General features: G+C 54.1%; 1 protein-coding gene across 1 annotated transcript in view; it reads left to right on the top strand.

Moving 5' to 3' along the window:
• GLI2 (GLI family zinc finger 2) overlaps positions 1–21,722 on the top strand; it is a 38,334-nt gene extending 16,612 nt beyond the window's left edge. The window contains exons 4-11 of the mRNA XM_040228945.1: positions 224–437; positions 2,085–2,207; positions 5,213–5,347; positions 9,557–9,706; positions 12,625–12,789; positions 13,900–14,178; positions 15,743–16,079; positions 17,475–21,722. Coding sequence (XP_040084879.1) covers positions 224–437; positions 2,085–2,207; positions 5,213–5,347; positions 9,557–9,706; positions 12,625–12,789; positions 13,900–14,178; positions 15,743–16,079; positions 17,475–19,897 — 3,826 coding nt within the window. The 3' untranslated portion in view covers positions 19,898–21,722. The remainder of the gene's footprint in view (positions 1–223; positions 438–2,084; positions 2,208–5,212; positions 5,348–9,556; positions 9,707–12,624; positions 12,790–13,899; positions 14,179–15,742; positions 16,080–17,474) is intronic.
• The last annotated feature ends 202 nt before the right edge of the window (positions 21,723–21,924 follow it).

The following is a 21,924-nucleotide window of genomic DNA, read 5'->3' as shown; positions in this document are numbered from 1 at the left end:
CCTAGTGTCTAGCACTGAAGAGGATGACTGAGACAGCAGGCAGTGGGGAGCTACAGCTGGTGCTTGAGTGAGGTAAAGTCACAGTGATGGGGAAAGGTCAACAACGTGACCATCCTGATCTCTGGGCAGGGTCCTGTCTGCCCAGGACGTGTGAGCCTCACAGAACTATGCCCCCCACCCCAGCCCAACCCCACTCCTTCACCTTGTCTGCCCTTCTCTGCAGCCCAGCCTTCACCTTCCCCCACCCCATCAACCCCGTGGCCTACCAGCAGATTCTGAGCCAGCAGAGGGGCCTGGGCTCAGCCTTCGGACACACGCCACCCCTGATCCAGCCCTCGCCCACCTTCCTGGCCCAGCAGCCAGTGGCCTTCACCTCCATCAATGCCACACCCACCCAGCTCAGTAGCAGCAGCAACTGTCTGAGTGACGCCAATCAGGTAGGTGGGTGCAGGGAGCAGGGGACCCACCAGCTACTGCTATGAACCCAGAGAAGGCTGATCATGGCCATCTCATGCCAAGAACTTGTGGAAGGACTCTGGTCATAGGTCTGGCTGGCAGGATACCTCTGGGCAGAGACCACGTGATCAAATCGGCCTTGGGCTGGATGTCCAGTCAGGAGGGCATCCACTTGACTTCACACTGCTCTGGGGCTTCACACTGCCCTCATTCCCTGTGGGCAAGTGCCCAGCCTCCGTTTTTTGGCCACCTGTCTAATAAAATTAATGAGCCTGGAGAAACTCTAGGATTCAGAGTCAGGCATCATACAGGGACTTTATACATAGAACGTAACATGGATGAAACAGATGGAGGCATGGCTAATACCATGTAGCTTAGTTTTAGAGCATGACAGCCATCTTATTTGACTTTCCCAATGGTCCTTGGACAGGCCTGGGCCCACTCACACAGTACCTGGCACACACTTGGTGCCATGAGCATTTGATGAATGAATGAGGTCCTTTTTTGCAGATGAGGAAATGTAACTAGAGTCACTGAGACAGTATGAGACAGTGAGGAGGGCACAGGCCTCGGAATCAGACAGTGTTTTGAACCCTGATTTGCCCGAAAGCTCTTTCAGCCTGAGCTGACACCCCTGCAGAATAGGGCCTGCCATCTATATTAAGTCACTGTACCTGGGTCCACCTGGATCCTGGTTAGCACCCATGATGACAGTTCTTGAGGTGAAGCACAGGCCACTCAGTTTAGGAGCAGCTCTTTTCAAGAAAGTTCTCCCCAGGGCTCCAGCCAGCCACCCAGCACCTCCCCCAGATGGTGGCTGTCAGCTTTTTCACATCCCCTGACACTTGAACTGTGGTGCTGGAGAAGACTCTTGAAAGTCCCTTGGGGAGCCAGGAGATCAAACCAGTAAATCCTAAAGGAAATCAACCCTGAATATTTATTGGAAGGACTGATGCTGAAGCTGAAGCTCCAATACTTTGGCCACCTGATGCAAAGAGCTGACTCACTGGAAGACCCTAATGGCGGGAAAGATTGAAGGCAGGAGGATAAGGGAACGACAGAGGATGAGAGAACTGGATGGCATCACCGACTCAATGGACATGAGTTTGAGCAAACTCCAGGAGATGGTATAAGACAGGGTGGCCTGGCGTGCTGCAGTCCATGGGGTCACAAAGAGTCAGACACAACTGAGCAATTGAACAACTGATACTGTAGCTCTAACCTGCTTGTCCCAAGGAACCACGCTCTTCTATCCTATTCCCTGAGTGGCCAGGCCCTATCGTTCTCAAACCCAGAGTTGCCCCTCACTCGGACGGCTGAGAAGTTGAGGCCACTGAGTCGGGTGGGAGTCCCCAGCATTTTGCAAAGAGAGGGTCTCCTGCTCTATCTGTGTGGGGTGGGGGCTACATAATGGGGAGGAGGGTGCTGATGGGCCAAGCTCTGGGCTCTCCTGGCCATGCCTGGGCCTGAGGACTGAGCTGGGGTGGGGGTGGGAATGTTTCTGAAACTGCAGTCACAAGTGTTGACATAGATGGTCTATGTGCAGAAAGTCCCAGAGGCAAAGCCTCAGGAAAACTTGGGAGGTCCTGCCTGCATGTGATGGGTCCCTCTATGCTCCCTTCTTTCAGAACAAGCAGAGCAGCGAATCGGCTGTGAGCAGCACCGTCAACCCCATCATCATTCACAAGCGCAGCAAGGTCAAAACTGAGGCCGACGGCCTGCGGCCAGCCTCCCCACTGACCCTAACACAGGTAACCTGCCAGCTGTCCTTGGGCCAGGGCCTGGCCTTGTCCCCTAGGGGCCATGACTCACTGTTGGGAATGGGTGATGGACAGCTTGCATGAATGAATGAATGACCCAGAGAGGGCACATTGTGAGTTCAAGGAGGGCTCGAGCTGTGTCCCTGCTCCCTGCACCCCATGTGCTCATCAAGCACCCACTGAACAAAAGAAGGAAGGGAGGCAAGGATGCTGGGTCTGCAGCACAAGCCCCAGGTAAACTGAGTCGCTTACAGCCCCTGAACGGCTCAGGCCTGTCCTCCCTCCCTCTCCCTGGAAATCTGTCCCCCACCTTATCCCCTGGACAGTAGGAGTCACATCCTCCCAGAGGCTCCCCCACCCCCACCCCGCCAGCTTCTGGGTCACTTTGTCTCCTGCGCTGCATGGTCAGCTTTAGAAAGGTGGCGCTTTAGAAACAGTGCCTGGTTTGGCTCTGCGCCACTGGGTTTGCACAGGGCCTGGTGTGCAGTAGCTGGGAGATAAGGTTTTCTAAGGACTCAGTGCTGAGTTGAGGGAGTGAGTGTTCCATTGTGCAAGAGGGGAGAGGGGACTGGTTCTGGTGGGAAGGAGAGGAACAGAGCCACCTGAGGCCCATAATGGGCCTCTGAGGTTCCTGAAGATCCTGCCACTTGTTCCAGCATCAGGCTGGCAGGCATGCAGCCCCAGCTCCTAGAAGGGTCAGTGTGCATACTGAGCTCCAGGGCCGCCTCCCACCCATTACTGCAGAATCAGCAGCTTTGACACTGAGCGTCCTGGGGGCCTCTGGTCCCCATCTCCCCTACATCTGCCGGACCATCCTTTATCAAACCTGTAAGCCATCAGGCATGCTCCGGGCACTTAATTTTTATGAAATATTGGGTTCTGTTATTGTCAGGCAAACACAGGAGTCGGTGACAAATTTTTCTCCCTTCACTGACGCCAAAGCATCTCCACGTAATGCATGGTCTCCACGCAGCTGGCCGTCATTGGGGGCCGTTGAAATTGATGAGGACAGCACGCATCCAAGGGAGATAAATGCACTGGAACTGCAGGGACAGGACTGCAGGGCATTGGGAGGGGCAGTGCAGGCAAGGGCGCTCAGCCCCGGGGAGCCTGCTGCCTTTCCTCACTCAATCCGGTGTCGGGGGGTGGGGTAGGGGCTGGCACACAGAGCCCTCCCTCCTGCCCAGCTTGGCTCCCACCTCATGTCCGGAAAAGACAGGCTTTTATCACCAGGAGGCTGTCACCATGTCACTCAGGGTCCTGATTCAGTGACCTGACTCCTTTGCTCCCTGACTCACTTGCAAGGTGGATGGGCTCTTTCTCTTGGCAGAACAGAACAAGTCCCTCCTGGGCTTCAGCCCTCAGACTCCTGGGCTAGGATGCCACCCCGCTGAATCTGGAGACCTGCCCCCCTTCTTCTCTGTCCTCCTCCGCTCAGGTCCACCTGGCAGCTTTTTCAACCTTTTCTGAAATAAGCAGATAAGGCAGCTTGAGGAGTAATAAGGTTATCTCCAGTTTTTCTGAAAGTGCAGAGGCATTCAGAGGTCCCGCCCATTGTTAGACATTCGGGACAGAATGTTCCTGCCCCTCCTTTTAAGGTGGGCTGAGAGCTGCTGCCTGGGGACTTACTGAACAACATGTCATCATTTTCCAAAATGCAAACATTGATTGTAAGGTGCTCTGGGAAATGACACCTAGAACCTGCCTCTTGGAGGAGCCCTTGCAGCATTTTGGAAAGCCAGTCTTGGGTGCAAGTCTGCAACAGCCATGGGAGGGTCACAGGGCTGGTTTCTGCCCCAAGAAATGCACTCAGCTTCTGGAGGGAGGCTGAGGTGGGGGCTGCAGCCTCCGATTCATTCAGTCTCTAGAGCCTGCGGGGGCTGGGGTGCCTGGCTGTGGGGAGAAGGTGTCTGGCCCCCCACTCAGCTATGAATGCCTTCCCTGGAGGCTCTTTTGAAAGACAAAACATTCCTGCCATTTTGGAAATAGTTTGCAAGTGAAACAGGTCCCCTAACATCTGCCCCTTTGCCTGGCTTTGCCCTGAGCCTGCCCTGTAGGCCAAGGGGTCCTGGGGAGGCCTCGGCCCGCTCTGGGGGTCCTCGACAGGCCTGCCTCCTAACCTGGCCATCTGTGCCTCTCCCCAGGCCCTCTCCTGGAACCACTCAGATTGTCCTGGGCTCCCTGCTTTGAGGCTGCCCCCCTCCACGAGCTCTGTTAGCATCAGCTGGGATGGGGGCGGCCCTGTGGGGTTTACTCTCAGTCTGTTGCTGCTTCTGGAGGAAAAGGCTTTGTCCTCTTTGGAAGGAGCTTTGATGCCTGTAATCAGTGGAAGATGTACCTTAGGGCCCTTTCCTTCCCCCTGAAATGGGCACATGTGGGCTCCAGCGTGGCCAAAAACATGAACCCAGACCTAGGTAACCACAAATGTGTTCTGGAGGGAACGGGCAGCCTCCACTTGAATGTTAGGGTGCCTGGCTGTGGTAGCAGCATACAAATACCCACATTTTAGGCCTGTTGCAGGGCAGTCATTGCTGGGAGAGTACTCTGGGTGCCATGTATGACCCTGGGAGGAGGGGACAGTACAAGGCTAAGGCCAGGCCAATGTGTGTGGAGTTTCCTTTTGCCTCCAAACAAGAGCCGACCCTGTTCATATACACGCTGTGAATACAAATTTCCCATCCCAGCCTGTGGGGCCCGCCCCAGCTCTCCCCGGAGGAGACCACATCCGATAAGCAAAAGTCACTGCCCTCCTGTCTCCTGTTCTCGTAGCCATGTCCACCGGACCCAGAATGTGATGGGACACCTGGGTGATGACACACCAGCATATGTGCGTGCTTGCGGGTGCACGCATGCGATGTGTATGTGAGCACCGGTGTGCCTCCACCTAGACCAGCCCATGGGTCCTTGGCACAGCCTTCACGGGGCTGACAGTGACCTTTCCCCGGGACCAGGTGGCTACAAGGCTCACGTGGGTATGCTCTGCCCCACTCCCCCAGGAGCAGCTGGCTGACCTCAAGGAGGACCTGGAGAGAGACGACTGTAAGCAGGAGGCTGAGGTGGTCATCTATGAGACCAACTGCCACTGGGAGGACTGCACCAAGGAGTACGACACCCAGGAGCAGCTGGTGCACGTAAGCCCCTGAGCACCGCACCCGGCCACACGCAGCTTCCAGGTCCTCTGCTAGAGAGAAGGGACTCCCAGAGGTGCCTGCACCACCTCCTGGGCAAGGGGGAGGCATGATTACTTACCAAAGCCTTACTTATTTCTAAAGTGGGGCTTATAAATACATATGTCATACAAGAGAGGAAGAAAAATAAGGAGAAAGTTAGAAGGAAAAGGAGCAATAAAATAAATCCCAGAATAAACTTAGTATTAAAAACCAAGTATTCTGAGCTAGAGGTCACATACACATCTCCCTATTTTTTCTTTAAGCTTCCTGGCAGTCAGTGCAAAGAGGGAAAGAGGATTAGTTAAGTCAGCCAGTGCCCACAAGATATAACAAACCTAACACTGAAATCTGAAAGAAGTTCCTCCCATGGAGGAAGGAATTGGTCATTTCCTCTTGGAGACCATGTACAGATACTCAGTGTACATGGGTGCAGTTGAATGTATACACCCATACGAGGAGTGAGCTGCTTAAAAATGCCTAGTTACTGACAGATCAGGAGACCAGAGAAGATCACGAGAACTGGGTGTGCTCTTCAGGGTCTGCCTCTAAACTCCCTACAGCAGTTGCCACTGCGGGGTAACTTGTGCAGTACAAAAGGCAGGAACAGGGGCTTAAGGCAGGAGGTGCCTGGCTTCCTACCTGACCCCACCACAGCGAGCCAAGCAGTTCTGAACAAGTGACTGCACCTCTGGGAGCCTCAGTTTTTCCCTCCTGTAAATAAAGGTGGAGCCCACCCTGCAGAGGGCTGAAGGCTGTCTATGACACCAGCATAAACACTTCGCAGAGAGCAACCCTCCAAACACAGCAATTCTCTCCTAGTTCTTCCTCCCTGTTCCCCACACCAGCCGAGTGTTCTCCTCTGCATCTAGAAAAGAACTTTGAGTCAAGAATAAGTCTCCCCCAGTCCCAACACACACACTTTTTAGTGAGTGAGTGTCTACAGAGATGAACCTGCACCAAGCTGGCAGCTCAATGGCTGGGTAGATAGATAACACATCAACACACATACATACACAAACACACACACACAGTGGCCACACCTACAGGCTATCCCACATGAGTTACCTCCTCCCCAGGTCTGTAAAATCAACATTTAAGACATTACCCCCTCCCCCTGCTTACTTTTGTCATGAGTTTGCACTCAAAGACTGTAAGGTTCTTTTGCCTTGGGGTTTTTCTCCCCAAATTCTCACCCAGGGGACTGGAGTTTCTTAGCAAACCCATTGCTGCTGATGTTGAACCTTTAAAGCAGGGTCTTATCTAAATCCCTCAGTGACTCAAAGATAACTTTTCAACCTGTGCCACCTCTTTGGGTTAAACAAGTCTTGAAGTGGAGTCTGGGCCATGGGAGCTGTGAACTTTAAGCCAATAAGATGAAGAGAGGAGAAGGAGAAGATCTGAGGTGTGGAGAGGGCCCAAGCAGAGGGGTGGAGTGAAAGTGAAAGTTGCTCAGTCGCGTCCGACTCTTGGCGACCCAGTGGACTATACAGTCCATGGAATTCTCCAGGTCAGAGTACTGGAGTGGGTAGCCATTCCCTTCTCAGAGGGATCTTCCCAACCCAGGGATCGAACCCAGGTCTCCCGCTTTGCAGGCAGATTCTTTACCATCTGAGCCACCAGGGAAGCCCAGAGGAGTAGAGGGGAGTATGTAAAAGATGCTCTAAGTCGCTTCAGTCGTGTCCGACTCTGTGCGACCCCATAGACGGCAGCCCACCAGGCTCCCCCGTCCCTGGGATTCTCCAGGCAACACTGGAGTGGGCCACCATTTTCTTCTCCAATGCATGAAAGTGAAAAGTGAAAGTGAAGTCGCTCAGTCGTGTCCTACTCTTCGAGACCCCTATGGACTGCAGCCTACCAGGCTCCTCCGTCCATGGGCCTCTCCAGGCAAGAGTACTGGAGTAGGGTGCCATCGCCTTCTCCAAAGAGCAGGGAGGGGATTCCTCGTGGAAAGGCAGACAGTCTAGATGTGGGAAGCAGGGCTCCAGCTGCAGGCTCCTACCTGGGCCCAGGGCTGTCATTGGGGCTGTAGGTAACCACCTGCGTCTGGCCCTGGAAGAAACAGGGTCCCATGAGAGGGGCAGCCTGCTCTGCCCAGCTCCATCTCTCTCTGTGCTCCCTGAGAAGACGGATGGCCCAGGCACGCACATAAGCTAGAGCCCCTAGTCAATTATTAACAATTTGTTGCTAAGTAAACCAATAAGAAAAAAATGAAAGGCATTGTCAGGAAGCATTTTGATCATTTGAAAAGCTTTCAGAATGGAAAGTGAGGCTAATATGGTAAGATTTCCCTGGAAGTTCAAAGCGCTGTAGATTTTGCTTATCTCGGTGTCGGCATTTGTATGCACAACAGTCTGGCCTGTCACCTGGGGCAGAAGGGCCCAGCGGTTTTCTGTCTCACAAGGAAAGAGGCTGCTGGTATCCAGATGCTCAGCTCTGGGCAGCCTTGTAGGTTGCAAAGATCTACAGCGGCGCTGTCCAAGAGAAAGACACTGCCAGCCCCAATGCCAGGCACACATGTAATCTTACATTAGCTAGGAGCACATTTAAAAAGAGAGAAAGGAGACAGGTAAAATCAATTGGAATCCTATAGTTTAACCCAATATATCTAAAATATTATCCTTTCTGTATGCAATCAATATAAAACAAAATTTTTGAGCTATTTCACATCCTTTTTTTTCATTGTCAGTCTGTGAAACAGGTATGTGGCTTACACTTCCAGCCCTCCCTGGTTGGGACCAGCCACCTTTCAGGGGTTCAACAGCTACAAGTGAAAAATGGCTGCAACCTAGGCCAATGCATGTCCAGAGGTGGGAGGAGGAAGTGGAAGCTGGGAGAGGCAATGGGGACCAAGAGAACAAAGAGGATGGGGATGGAAGGGGCACCGTGCCCCTCTCCTAGCTCCTCAGGGACCCAGGCTACAGGTAGGACACAGATGGGGCCTCAAGAGACTCCCTGGTGACTGTCAGAGAGAACCCCCAGTGGAGAGGACCAGTATTCTTTGTCATTCTACTGTGTGAGTGACAAATGCCAGTTACTATCCCCAGTTAAATAGGCAGCCTGAAAGATTAAGGCCAAAAAGGTCCTGAGGCCCTACCCAAGTAGCCACGTGTTCTAAGCTCAGAAGTAGTAACAGCCCTGCTCCCATGAGGACAGCAGCCTTCAGTTAAATCATCAAAGCAAATAACTGGAAACCAAATGTCTACTGAGAGCGGCTTGTTATGTTGCCTGTATCAGAAAACCTCCATGGCCCATTGCTCCCCATCATCAGAGAAACTGCCAAGTGGGGGACACAGGTGATGGGCCCAGGGCGGTGCTGGATGGGGTAGGTCTGAGGCCTACTTGTCCAGGGAAGGCTGACTGGCCGTGCACTTCCCTGCCTTGCCCAAAATGGTCCCACCTGCCCTGAGTGGCAGGGCCACTCCCCTCACCCACCAACCCCCACCCTACCACTGCAGAATCAGCTGGATGTCTTGGGCTGCCCCACCTTGCTTTCTGGGCATTTTATCCCTGGGTCAGCGCTGCACAGTGCCCAGTTCATGCTGTCACAGTCAGACTCTAGCTGTGTCCTAGGCAAGCCACTTTAACAATCTGGGCTTTTGAGAAAAGAAGACAAAGCTAACATCTCAAGGGTCACTATCAAAAAGAGAGAAGAAGATGCGTTTATGTTTCTGTTGTAATAAAAAGGTTAGCGAATTCCCTGACAGTCCAGTGGTTAGGACTTGGCAGTTTCACTGCCAGTATCCTGGGTTCAATCCCTGGTCAGGGAACTGAGACCCCACAAGCTATGGAGGCTTAAAGAAAAATGTTATTTAAAACTTTCTGGAGCCATAGGGGCAATCTTGAGAGAGGCTGCTCATGTACCCACTGTGAGCAGGTCTGCCTCAGTGCAGCTAATAAATGCCTACTGTTTGCAGCCTGGAAGCTTCATCATAACCACAAGTTTTCCATAGACTAGAGCCCAGCCCAGACTGGGATGAGCGGGGGTGGCTCTGATCGTCATGGATGGTCATTTTAATGGCTAATTAGAAAAAAGCAGCTGAGATAACTCACGAGGAGGCGTGGCCGGCATGTGGATGCTGGTCCGTGTGGTGGGTGGTCTGCACAGACCAGGTGTAGTCTGGAGGGGTGGGTGGCTGGGCTCATCCCTCTCTGTGGGCTTGTTCCTGGCAGCACATCAACAACGAGCACATCCACGGGGAGAAGAAGGAGTTTGTATGCCGCTGGCAGGCCTGCACGCGCGAGCAGAAGCCCTTCAAGGCACAGTACATGCTAGTGGTGCACATGCGCAGACACACAGGCGAGAAGCCCCACAAGTGCACGGTGAGTGGCCATGGGCTGGCCCATTGGCCAGGTTGTGTGGGTCATGTTGGACATGGCTGGCCGCGGAAAGACCCGGTGGCACAGCTTTGGGACAATGGGACAAGACTTGTCAACAGGACATCCTGTCTGGGGTCCTAGGGGCCCCTTGTTCTGTTTGCTGCCCCATTCGTTTGCTTACTCTCCCTGAGGAGTGTGTGCATCTGGGTACCAGCTGTGGAGGTGTGCTGGTGTCTCTGTGGTTATGTCTGTGTGACCAGGAGCCCCAAAGCTATGCCCCACTCAGCTGGGTGGCCCTGAGCAGAGGGCTGGCTCAGTAGCTCCCTGCAGACTGTCCTCTGCACAGAGAAGAGTTTCACTGGAGAGTCACAGATGGAGTGATGATGGTTTAAAAGTCACTTTGGCGGATTAAAAAAAAAAACCAACGTGAACACAATTATAAGACCTTTTGGACAGTCTCCCTTATGGAGTCAACAAGGTTTGTGACTATCTGGTGAGACCTTTATTTAACACACAGGAATTTCTCCCTTTCAAAGGAGCAGGCCATTTGTGTATCTTCTTTGGCGAAGTCTCTATTTTAATATTTTGTCCGTATTTAAATTATTTGTCTTTTTGTTGTTGAATTGTAGTAGTTTTACTAGACTCTAATCGGAAATATCGGAGAAGGCAATGGCTCCCCACTCCAGCACTCTTGCCTAGAAAATCCCATGGACGGAGGAGCCTGGTAGGCTGCGGTCCATGGGGTCGCTAAGAGTCGGACATGACTAAGCGACTTCACTTTCACTTTTCACTTTTCGTGCATTGGAGAAGGAAATGGCAACCCACTCCAGTGTTCTTGCCTGGAGAATCCCAGGGACGGTGGAGCTTGATGGGCTGCCGTCTATGGGGTTGCACAGAGTCGGACACGACTGAAGTGACTTAGCAGCAGCAGCAATCGGATATATGATTTACAAGTATTTTCTCCTATTCTATAGGTTTTCTTTTTATTTTCTTCATAGTTTCCTTTGAAGGATAAAAGTTTTTGATGTTCAGAGAGTTTGTTTTATTGATAATGCTTGTGCTTTTGGTATCATATCTAAGAAACTACTGCCAGATCCAGGGTCACAAAGATTTGTCCCTGTGTTCTACTGGGAGTTTTATGGTTTATAGGTATGCAGTTTTATTTATATGAACATATAAATATATACACATACATATTTTTAGTAGTGTAGCTCTTCCATTTAGGCCCTTAATCCATATTCATTTAACTTGTATATGGTGTGAGGTAAGGATCCAGCTTCATTCTTCTGCATGTTGTTACACAGTTGCCCCACTCCATTTGTTGAAGAGACTGCTCTTTCCCCATCAAAGGGCTTGGATCCTTGCTGAAACCCAATTGACCCTAAATGTGTGAGTTTCTTTCTAAATTATCAGTTCTCTTCCATTAATGGCTACATCTGTCCTTACGCCAGTACCACACATGGTCTTTTTAAATTGAAGAATGGTTGATTTACAGTGTTATGTTAATTTCTGCTGTATAGCAAAGTGACTCAGTTATACACACATACACACATATATATATATATTTTTATATTCTTTTCCATTATGATTTATCTTAGGAGATCAGATATAGTTCCCTGTGCTATACAGTTGCTTGTAAGTTTTGAAATCGAGAAGTGTCAGTCTTCCAAATTTGTCCTCCTTTTGCAAGATTATTTTTGCTTTTCTGAGTCCTTTGCAGAAGTTGTTTTCTTAAGATCCTGAGTGGTAGCAAACCATATCCCTCTGATATGAGCTGTGAGCCACAGAAACAGAAGGCACTGGAGCCAAGTGTGCGGAGTCAGATGGTCAGGAATAAAGGGGAGGATGTGAAGAATGAAACAGTTCCCGCTGGGGGTTATGTGTCATTCTGGGGCCAGTTTTCACAGCTACACTGGATGCAGTTGCAGTATCTTTAGAATGGGTAACCCTTGCAATGATCCTTCCCTCCCTCCCTTCCTGCCCCTCTCTCTGGCTCCCTCTTCCTTTCCTAAAATGTTTCTTGAGTGCCAAAAATGTTTCTCTTCGCCAGGCACTGATTCCTAGGAACACAGAAATGAATAGGACCTAGAAAGTACCTGCTCTTAGGGAGCGTGTATCCCTGTGGGAAGGCCAGATAACAAAATGATTAAGATAATTATAAATTGCATTAGGGAGTATATAGAAAAAAGGGTGTTATTATAATTAAGAAAATCAAAAAATTGCTCTAGGAGGAGATGACCCCAAAGACAGAGGGAGTGGACTGGGCCAAGGCCAGGGTGGGTGCAGACAGGAAGAAGCTTCCAGCCAGAGAGGATGGTGTGTGCAAGGTCCCTCACGTGGGAGAACTTAGTGGGGTCAAGGACTAAAAAGGAGAGAGACATGGCCTGAGCCAGGGTCAAGGTGGCCTGCTCCCTCCTCAATGTGAGGGACACTGGATTTTATTCTTGGTACATTTTAATGTATAAAAAAGTTCTAATCAGGGAGGGACATCAGGAAACTGTTGAAAATAATATTTACTGAGTTTTTAATCATATGGGAAGAGTCTCATAATGTGCTGTCGATTTTAACAAGCAGAATAAGCAACTGAATGCTCGAGATGTTCCAGTTCAGGTTTTTAAAATGTGAGAGGATGACCTGCAGAGCCCCAGAATGAGACTTGCCTGGAGGTCAGCAGTGCCTGTCCTGGGCCCTGGAAGGTTTCATTTTCCTCCTTGGACTTTGCAGTCTTTTCCAAGTTTTCGAGATGTGTGATTTACATGATCAGGAGGGAAGGGAGATGTTTAGATCTGCGCTCCTGGCTGCACCTGTAGGGCGGAGTGAACCACGGGGCTGGGGAGGCAGCAGTGGACCAGTTGGGCTCCCTGCACTGTATCTGGGACTCACTGTGTCTGCCCTCACTGACCAAACCCTTCTCTTCCCAGTTCGAGGGCTGCTCAAAGGCCTATTCCCGCCTGGAGAACCTGAAGACTCACCTGCGCTCCCACACCGGGGAGAAGCCGTATGTGTGTGAGCACGAGGGCTGCAACAAAGCCTTCTCCAATGCCTCAGACCGCGCCAAGCACCAGAACCGCACCCACTCCAATGAGGTACCCGCCTGGGGGCCCCGGCATGGCTCACCCTCACCCCAAGGCTTCTTGACACCTATAGGCCATTTGGCAGCCAGGTGTCACTCCCTGCCACCCCCGCTGTTGGAGCTCAGCACACAGCCGCAACCCCTGTCCCCACAGTCTGACAGCAGCTGATGACACACGCCAGCTACTATTGCTGCCTGGCCTGCCATGGGTGTCAACCTGCCCTCAGTGGGGCACAGAGAGGCTCTGTCTCCCCAGGTAGCCAGAGCCCCGGGCAGAGCTGAGGGAGCCCGTGGTGTGGGCTGTACCTGCCTCCCAGTCTTTCCTAGGGTCAACCACCATCACTCAGGTGGACTCAGGAAAGGATGTCTCTAAAAGTTTAGGGACATTTTGAACCCCAAAGAGACTTGCTTTGATAAGAAGTCAGAGGAATTCCCAAAGGTATCAACTCAGAGTGTCTAAGACAAGAGATAGCCTTGGAAAGGTATGTGTGTTTGCAAGTATGTATGCGCCTGTGTGGATGTGGTTGTATGTATTATGTGGGGAGGAGGTATGGATATGTATTTGTAACTATGTGTACACATGTGGGTGTTTATATACATGTTCAAGTGTGTGTGTTTAGGTGGATGTGTGTGCATACACGTGTGTACATGTCTGTGTGTATACATGCAGACAAAAGTCTATTTATATGTGGATGTCGTGCACGTGTGTGTGTGTGTGTGTGTGTGTGTGTGTGTGTAAACCCTAGGTTTTCATCCTGCTCCTGGGTGATTTGGAGCCAGTGTCTTTGCCTCTCTGAACCTGTCTTTCCTCATGAGAGAGCAGGGTGTTCAGTGTTGTCTCACTGACATACAAGGAGGTAATATACTCACTGATACTAAAAATCCCAACATGCTGATCCCTATGCCGATCACACCAGGCACTGTGTGTCCCATCCCTCCACAGGCTCTGATCCGTGTCTCCAGTTTAGGGGGTTGGGGTTGAGGGTCTCATTAACCACATGCTTACCTGCAAGAAAACGTGGCAGGCGAGGCCGGTGGGGCGAGGCTCCATCCAGGGGTGCGGCTGTGCTCCCCTGCGGAGCCTGCCTTCCTGCCCCACGCGTGACGCCTCTTCTCTTCCCAGAAACCATACATCTGCAAGATTCCAGGCTGCACCAAGCGGTACACGGACCCCAGCTCGCTCCGGAAGCACGTGAAGACGGTCCACGGCCCAGACGCTCACGTCACCAAGAAGCAGCGCAACGATGTGCACCTCCGCGCCCCCCTCCTCCGGGAGAATGGGGACAGCGAGGCCAGCGCCGAGCCCGGCCGGGCCTCCGAGGACAACACCGAGGCCAGCAGCACTAGCCAGGCCGCGGAGGACGGCCTGCACGTCAAGGCCATCAAGACAGAGCGCTCTGGGGTAAGCCAACTGGGCAGCAGGGGCCCCGTCCACGCCCCACCCCCAGGAGGCCACGCCCAGCGGCAGGAGAGCAATGCCATCTGCCGGGGGGCACCGTCTCCAGGAGGAGAAGGAAGTCCCTCCTCTCTACAGCTCAGTATCTCTCCCTTCACCACCTCTGGCCCCCACCGAACCTGCCGAGCCCAGTGGGTCCCATTGTGCTGGGCCGACCGTGGGGAACAGGATGTCTTCCCCGACCCGGCCAGTCTGCAGGGTGCCGATGGTTTCCGGTGGCTGCCTTTCCCACCGGCTTGCAGGCGCCGCAGCTGCCCCCCACCCTCTGTCCTGTCTCTGCGTCCTTGCCCTTCTGGCCTGCACCCCTTTTGTTCTAACCATCTGTTCTTTGTCTCCACCTCTTTCTCCTGACTGTACCTCCCCTAAGGATAGACGGTACTGAGGTGAGCAGAGGAGCTGGGTGGGGCTGGGGGAGGGCTGGCATGAGTAAGGGCGGCTGGGGTGCTTGTCCAGGCTCCTCAAGGGCCTGGGAAGGCAGGTTTGGTTAGGTCGACAGCAGGTGCTGCAAGTGGGGCTGTCGGAACAGGTTATAGCTGGCAGCAGGGGGCAAGTGTGCAGTCACAGGAGGAAGCCATGGGTTCCAAGCCTGCATGAGGATCAGGGCAGAGTGGAGGTGCAAATCCAGGCTGCAGAGGAGGGAAGGACAGACCTCCAGAAGGTCTTGAGTCCTGAGGTGAGGAAGGTAGGCAGTGCCATGGGCAAGTAAAAGCACTGCAGCTTCCCTGGAAAGGCCTGGAATGTGGGACCTTCAGGCCAGGGGTGAGCCAGAGATGCTTCATTCCAGGTGAGCCTTATTTGGGCTCAGATCCCAGGTCACAGTGAAGGTTGCCCACGTTCTGTGAAGTTCCGCACCATACATGTGTGCCATGAACTCTCATCCCACTTTGCCTTGACTCAGAGGGAGTGCTGGTTTGGGGAGGGCGAGGGCAAGGGCTGCATCCAGCAGCTATAACCTCTGCAGTCAAACCCTTTCTAACAACCCATCTCCAGCCTTTTGGGCAGGCAGCAGGTCACCAGGCCTTCACTCTTCCTTGCCTCCTCAAGCAGCCCATCACTGCTGGCAGGATGCTTAAGTCTCCTCTTTTTGTATTAATTTCACATGGCTGCAGCAGCCTCTGTGGGGCTCAGCTGCCAAGTGTTCACACACTGAAAGCTCTTCAAGCAGAGCTCCAGCCCAGACACTGGCTAGAAGAGCTTAGGAGCACAGCAGGGAGGCTGTGTGTGGGGAGAGGGGCTGTTGGTGGGTGCCTGATGATTACCTGGTGCCTTCTACTTGCTGGGTTGTCTCCATCTACCTATTGACTCTCTCCAGGGGGCAGCTCAGGTCCAGCTTATAGTTGGGGAAGCCGAGGTTCAGAGAAGTAATGCTTTGAAAGCTCCTCCATGCAGCGGCTTCCTTCTCGACCCCCACCCCCACCTCCCCAGGTGTGCAAGAGTGCTGTGTTGGGTGGCAGGGCCCATGGCTTCTCGCACCCTCTGAGTCTGTGCCTTCTTATCATGCCCCCTGCAGCTGTGTCAGTCCAGCCCCGGAGCCCAGTCTTCCTGCAGCAGCGAGCCCTCTCCCCTGGGCAGTGCCCCCAACAATGACAGCGGCGTGGAGATGCCGGGGACAGGGCCCGGGAGCCTGGCAGACCTGACAGCTCTGGAGGACCCACCGCCAGGGGCTGACACCTCCGCCCTGGCCGCCCCCTCTGCTGGTGGCCTACAGCTGCGCAAACACATGACCGCTATGCACCGGTTCGAGCAGCTCAAGAAGGAGAAACTCAAGTCACTGAAGGATTCCTGCTCATGGGCCGGGCCAGCTCCTCACACCCGGACCTCCAAGCTGCCTCCCCTCCCGGGAAGTGGTAAGTGGAGGCCCCAGATGTGCTGGTGGGGTGGGAGGGAACCCAGGGCAGCACAATGTGATTCACACCCACCAAACACCATGTGCTTTGGAGAAGATAGATCTTATGAGCCCATTGCACAATTTTGGAAATTGAGGTTCAGAGAGGTGAAAGTGCTTTGCCTAGATTATTGACAGAGCTGAGACTTAGCCCAGGCATGAGTGACTTCAAAGCCCATGCTCTTCCAACTGCACTGTGCTGCATCCCATAACTCCTCAAAACAGGCTAACTCAGCTCCCATCATCCTGTTCCTCATGATCCATTCACTTGTCTATCAGGCACCTGCCATAGATACCATAGCAAAGACCCTTGGCAGGACAGTGAGATATTCCAGTCCCTGTGGTGAAAAGCCATGCCACCATATGCAGGATGAGCCAAGTAGCACCAAGGACAGAGCTCAGGGTAGTGAGAGAAAGCAGGGCAGCTGGGGAAGAGCTGGGAGGACTTGCTGTAGGAGACAGCCCTGTCCTCAGCCTCGGGAAGTGTTAACCAGGCTTTGAGATGGAAGATGTCCTCACTGAGCATTTCCTGAGTGTCGACTCTGCCGAGCAGTGAGCTAGGCACAGGCACCCTGGCTTGCTGAGCCTCTAGGCTGTCCCCCAGGGACTGATGGCCCATGTGGTAGGACCGGGTTATAGAGGGGTAACACTGAGAGGCTCTTCCTTGAAGGGAGGGTTGCTGCCCCAGCTGTTGGAGGAACTGCCAGCAGATGGCCTTCAATTCCCAGCCTCCTCCAGAGGTTGCCTGGGGTGTGACAGCTGCCTCACCCAAGGCCACCCCTTCCCAGAGTGGCCCACATCCAGGAACAGATCAGGGATGTAGAGGCCGCTCAAGGCCCAGAGCTCTCCGTGAGATGAGCCACAGCTGTTGGGGGTCCAGTGTTGCAGCTGTCTTCTCCCGGCCCACTCTGCAGCCTCTCTGCCCTCCCATGCCCCTGGGTCCCAGGACGCTCTCTATAAACAGCCTTCTGGGTAAACACAGCCCCAGGGGAGCCCAGCTGGCAACACACATCCATGGATGAAGAGGGTGCAGGGAGGCTGTGTCCAGGGCCCTCCTGGGCTCTTTTCAGTAACCCAGTGTTCCCCAGCGACACAAGCCATCCCCAGCTGGAGACTGAGAATGGAGCAGAATGAGAGCAGCAGTAGATTGGGATCAAGCCTCCTAACTTCTGCTTGTGTCCTGGCAGTAAGTGCCACCATTTGCTCCCAATTGTCTCTTTCTTCCTTTTGTTGAGAAATCATTGACTGGGTGCCAGACCCTATTCCAGGGCTCTAGGCCCGGCAGGCTCAGCACCCTCCAGGCAGTGAAAGCCTCGCCTTTTGTCCCCCATTCCCAACGCTGATCCCTCTCCCACAGGCTCCGTGCTGGAAAACTTCAGCAGCGGCGGGGGCAGCGGGCCCGCGGGGCTGCTGCCCAGCCCGCGGCTGTCTGAGCTGCTCCCCGGCGAGGTGACGGTGCTGAGCCACCTGCAGGAGCGCCGGGACAGCTCCACCAGCACAGTCAGCTCCGCCTACACCGTGAGCCGCCGCTCCTCTGGCATCTCCCCCTACTTCTCTAGTCGCCGCTCCAGCGAGGCGTCGCCGCTGGGCGCCAGCCGCGCGCACCCTGCCAGCTCTGCCGATTCCTACGACCCCATCTCCACCGACGCATCGCGGCGCTCGAGTGAGGCCAGTCAGTGCGGCGGCGGCCCGGGGCTTCTCCAGCTCACGCCCGCCCAGCAGTACAGCCTGCGGGCCAAGTACGCGGCAGCCACAGGTGGACCTCCCCCAACCCCACTGCCGGGCTTGGAGCGCACGAGCCTGCGGACCCGGCTGGCGCTGCTGGATACTCCCGAGCGCACGCTGCCCGCTGCCTGCCTGCGCCCGATCGGGCCTCGGCGGGGCAGCGACGGGCCACACTACGAGCCCATGGGGCCGTTGCCTGCTTTCCCCCACGAGGCACCAGGCGGCGGGGCGCGGCGGGCCAGCGATCCCGGGAGGCGGCCTGATGCCCTGGCGGCCCCGCGGGTGCAGCGCTTCCACAGCGCCCTCGACATGACCCCAGGCACGCTACCGCCACCCTGCGGCCAGGGCAGAGGCCTCCGCCTGCAAAGCCATGCGAGCGCTGAAGGCAGCCTGGCCCGTAGCGGCTACTCGCCCCGGCCTCCCAGCATCAGCGAGAATGTGGTGATGGAAGCTTTGGCCGCGGGGGCAGACGGCACAGGCCCAGAGGTCAGCCTCGGACTGCCAGAGGACGACCTCGTGCTCCCCGATGACGTGGTGCAGTACATCAAGGCACGTACCAGTGGCACCCTGGAGGAGAGTACCCCACCGGTGTACCTCCCGGAAAGCACCTGCTTCTCTGAGAACCCTAAACTGCCCAGCCCCGGGCTGCACGGCCAACGTACCATAGCAGCTGCAGACTCAAATGTGGGCCCCTCCGCCCCGGTGCTGGGAGGCTGCCCACTGGGCTACGGGGCCCCCTCCAGCCTGAACAAGAACAGCATGCCTGTGCAGTGGAACGAAGTGAGCTCAGGCACTGTGGATGCACTGGCCAGCCAAGTGAAGCCTCTGCCCTTCCCACAGGGCAACCTAGCTGTGGTACCGCAGAAGCCAGCCTTCAGCCAGTACCCAGGATACAATCCGCAGGGCCTGCAGTCGAGCCCCGGCGGCCTAGACAACTCACAGCCACACCTACAGCCCTACAGTGGAGCCCCGTCCACACCCAGGGGAAATTATACACAGCAGCTGCGGCAGCCAGGGGCTGGCAGCCAGTGTCCCAACATGACTGCTGCAGTGAACCCCCACCCCGGCTACAGCCAAGCCCACCCCCAGCTGAGCACCATGGGTGGGACCCTGAACCAATTCCCCTCCTCTTGCAGCAACATGGCAACCAAGCCAGGCCACCTGGGGCTCCCCCAGCAAATGGAAGTTGCGCCTGACCACACCATGATGGGCAACAGCCACAGGGAGCTCGGCATGCCCAATTCCAGCCTGGCTGGGATGCCACCACCTCACCCAGCCCAGAACTACCCACAGCAGAGTCATCACCTTGTGACCACCATGAGCCAGGAGGGCTACCACCAAGGCCCCAACCTGGTGCCTTCCCACCAACCTAGTTTCATGGAGCCCCAGCAGGGCACGATGGGGGCAGCCGGATCTAGCTTTGGCCTAATGCAACCCCGGCCACCCCCAGAGCCTGGCCCTGCCGGCCGCCACCGCGGGGTACGTGCTGGGCAGCAGCTGGCCTATGCCAGGGCGACTGGCCATGCCATGGCTGCTATGTCAGCCAACCAGGAGATGGCAGAGCCTATAGCCAAGGGAACAATGGGCAGCATGTTGTCCCTACCCCCCCAGCCACCCCCGCAGGACACAGGCGGGACCCAGGACCACAGCATGCTCTACTACTATGGCCACATCCACATGTACGAGCAGAGCGGAGGCCCTGAGAACCAGGCCGGCTGCCAAGCCCTGCGGCCCCAGCCAGCACAGCCCCAGGCCTTGCCCTCGCCAGGGGTCAACCAGGTGTCCAGCACTGTGGACTCCCAGCTACTTGAGGCACCCCAGATTGATTTTGATGCCATCATGGATGACAGCGATCACTCCAGCTTGCTTTCTGGCGCCCTGAGCCCCAGCCTCCTCCACGGCCTCTCCCAGAGCTCCTCCCGCCTCACCACCCCGCGCGGCTCCCTGACTCTGCCCTCCATCCCCGCCGGTATCAGCAACATGGCTGTGGGGGACATGAGCTCCATGCTCACCAGCCTGGCTGAGGAGAGCAAGTTCTTGAACATGATGACCTAAGGCCCCGGCCCCTGGCACTGAGCAGACTTGGAGGGACCATCGCTTCCCAGGGCATGGTGCTTTTGTGTTTTACCTTTTTCCCCAAAAAGTATTAAATAGGTCTGAGGGCGTTTGGCCAGTGGCTGCTTCAGCCACAGATGCTTTAAGGGCAGGTTTATGTGCATCCCGTCTGGTCTTCCTTTAGATAATCTTTTGGAACTCTTAAAAGTCTCCACGGAAAAGGCAAGGCAGGGATACAGAACTCGTTTACACAGTGCTTCACAGCCTCTGGTGTTTATGGGACTGTTCTGTTCTGGCTTTGTCTCCTCTGTCATTTGGTAACGAGGGATAACATTGGCCCAGGGCACTCCAAGCACACATGGAAAGAGGTGAGAGGAACCATATTTGGGTTTGGATCATCCAAAAGCCATACCAGATATTCTAATCCAGGAAGATAAGTTTCTTGCTCCGATGCCTGCAAGGTAAAGGAATTCCTGGCCCATGGGAATTCTTCTGTGAAGGTTAATTGTTGAAGCCTCTGACGTCCCTTGCTGTGGAGGGGGAAATTTATTTTTTTTACCTGGATGGTTTGGAAGCACATCCTTATTATGTGTTTGGTAGAGCTGGTGTCTCTACCCTGCAAAGCCAAGTCTGTGGCTGGCTGACTGTCCAAGTATATATGGATGAATAAAGTATGAAAACATTGCCCCAAAAAGGACAGAAAACAGTGTGATACTCAGGGCAAGCCCAGAAGCTGCCCAGGCCTCTCCAGACCATGTTTACAATGTTTATGCATGTAGAATGTAGCCCTTCCTGGAAAGAACACATTTCTAAATACCTCGGGGCTGCTGGAGCTGCTGGGGGTTAGGGATGGACCAAGGTGAGCTGAAATGTGTGATGCGGGGGGCCTGGGTAAAGAGAGCACACTGGGGGCCCAGCCTCAGGCCGCCCTGGAGGTTTCCCGGTAGGAAGAGGAAGTCACATGTTTACCCAACCCTGTTTCTCCAATGCACTGTCCACCCACCTTATGGTGGAAAACTGTGGGGCTTGATGGCAGCCTCTGCCCACATCCCTCCAGGCCATGCTGTCCACTCACCAGCAGCCCCCTGACTGACCCCAGGCTACAACGTGCAGTCCTGGTATCTTCTGGTCTCCCTTCCCTCTGCCCACCTGTTCATTTCACAGACAGTAATGATATGCATGGCCTTTTGGGCAGGGGTGGGGTGGTGAAAGGGTTGATTCTTGGGACTCTTGAGGGACCATCTCTGAATTTTCCTGTTCAGAGTTGACCAAGCCCCACCTGGAAATGGAATTTGGAACTGGCGTCAGAAGACATTGTTCCCGAACCTATGGGAGGGTGAATGGATGCCTCCTCCCCACCGCACACGTTCACAAACACCCCACACCTTTCTCATGTTGGATTTCTGGCAACCGTGCTGAATCCACCTGCATCACTATGAACTTGACACTGACTATGAGCCTGGCTTCAACCAGAACGTGGCCAAAACCTCGCCCGGGCCTCTACACCCCAGAACAGCAAGTGCTTTGTCAGGGTTCAAAGACAAGGTCAAGTTCAAATGACAGCCCTGAGACCCCTCCAAGGGTCTGTGCTCTGCGTGGTGCATGTTCTTTCCCTGGGCTAGGATTTCACTGGCCATTCCCTGTTTGTATATAATCTGTACAGAAGACGGCATCCCTGAAAATACTGTAGGTGCATCATCTGGTCAGATTTATATCTCCAAAACATTTTTAGCTTTTTCTACATGCTATGAATTGAGATGACATACTCAACTTGTAAATAAGTCGTTTTTTGTACATTAAAAAAAAGTAATTTTTTCATAATTTATTTGGTCTATCTGCTTCTTCCTTGACATTAGTTAATGAAAACCTGGGCAGTAAATTCAGTGCATTTGAACAGAAATGAGGCTGTATTTTTTTTCTCAGCAGCATCAAAATTGACTGTTCCACCTTCACCAGGAAATGTTTAACGCTGGGGCATTTACTGGCTGTTTGTCTGTTGTCTCAGGGTGGGGGAGAGAAGGGGGTGA

The sequence above is a fragment of the Oryx dammah genome, unplaced genomic scaffold, assembly GCF_014754425.2.
Source record: "Oryx dammah isolate SB20612 unplaced genomic scaffold, SCBI_Odam_1.1 HiC_scaffold_27, whole genome shotgun sequence".
Taxonomy (NCBI): domain Eukaryota; kingdom Metazoa; phylum Chordata; class Mammalia; order Artiodactyla; family Bovidae; genus Oryx; species Oryx dammah.
The sequence above is the reverse complement of the archived record's forward strand: the minus strand, read 5'-3'. Positions and strand labels throughout refer to the sequence as shown.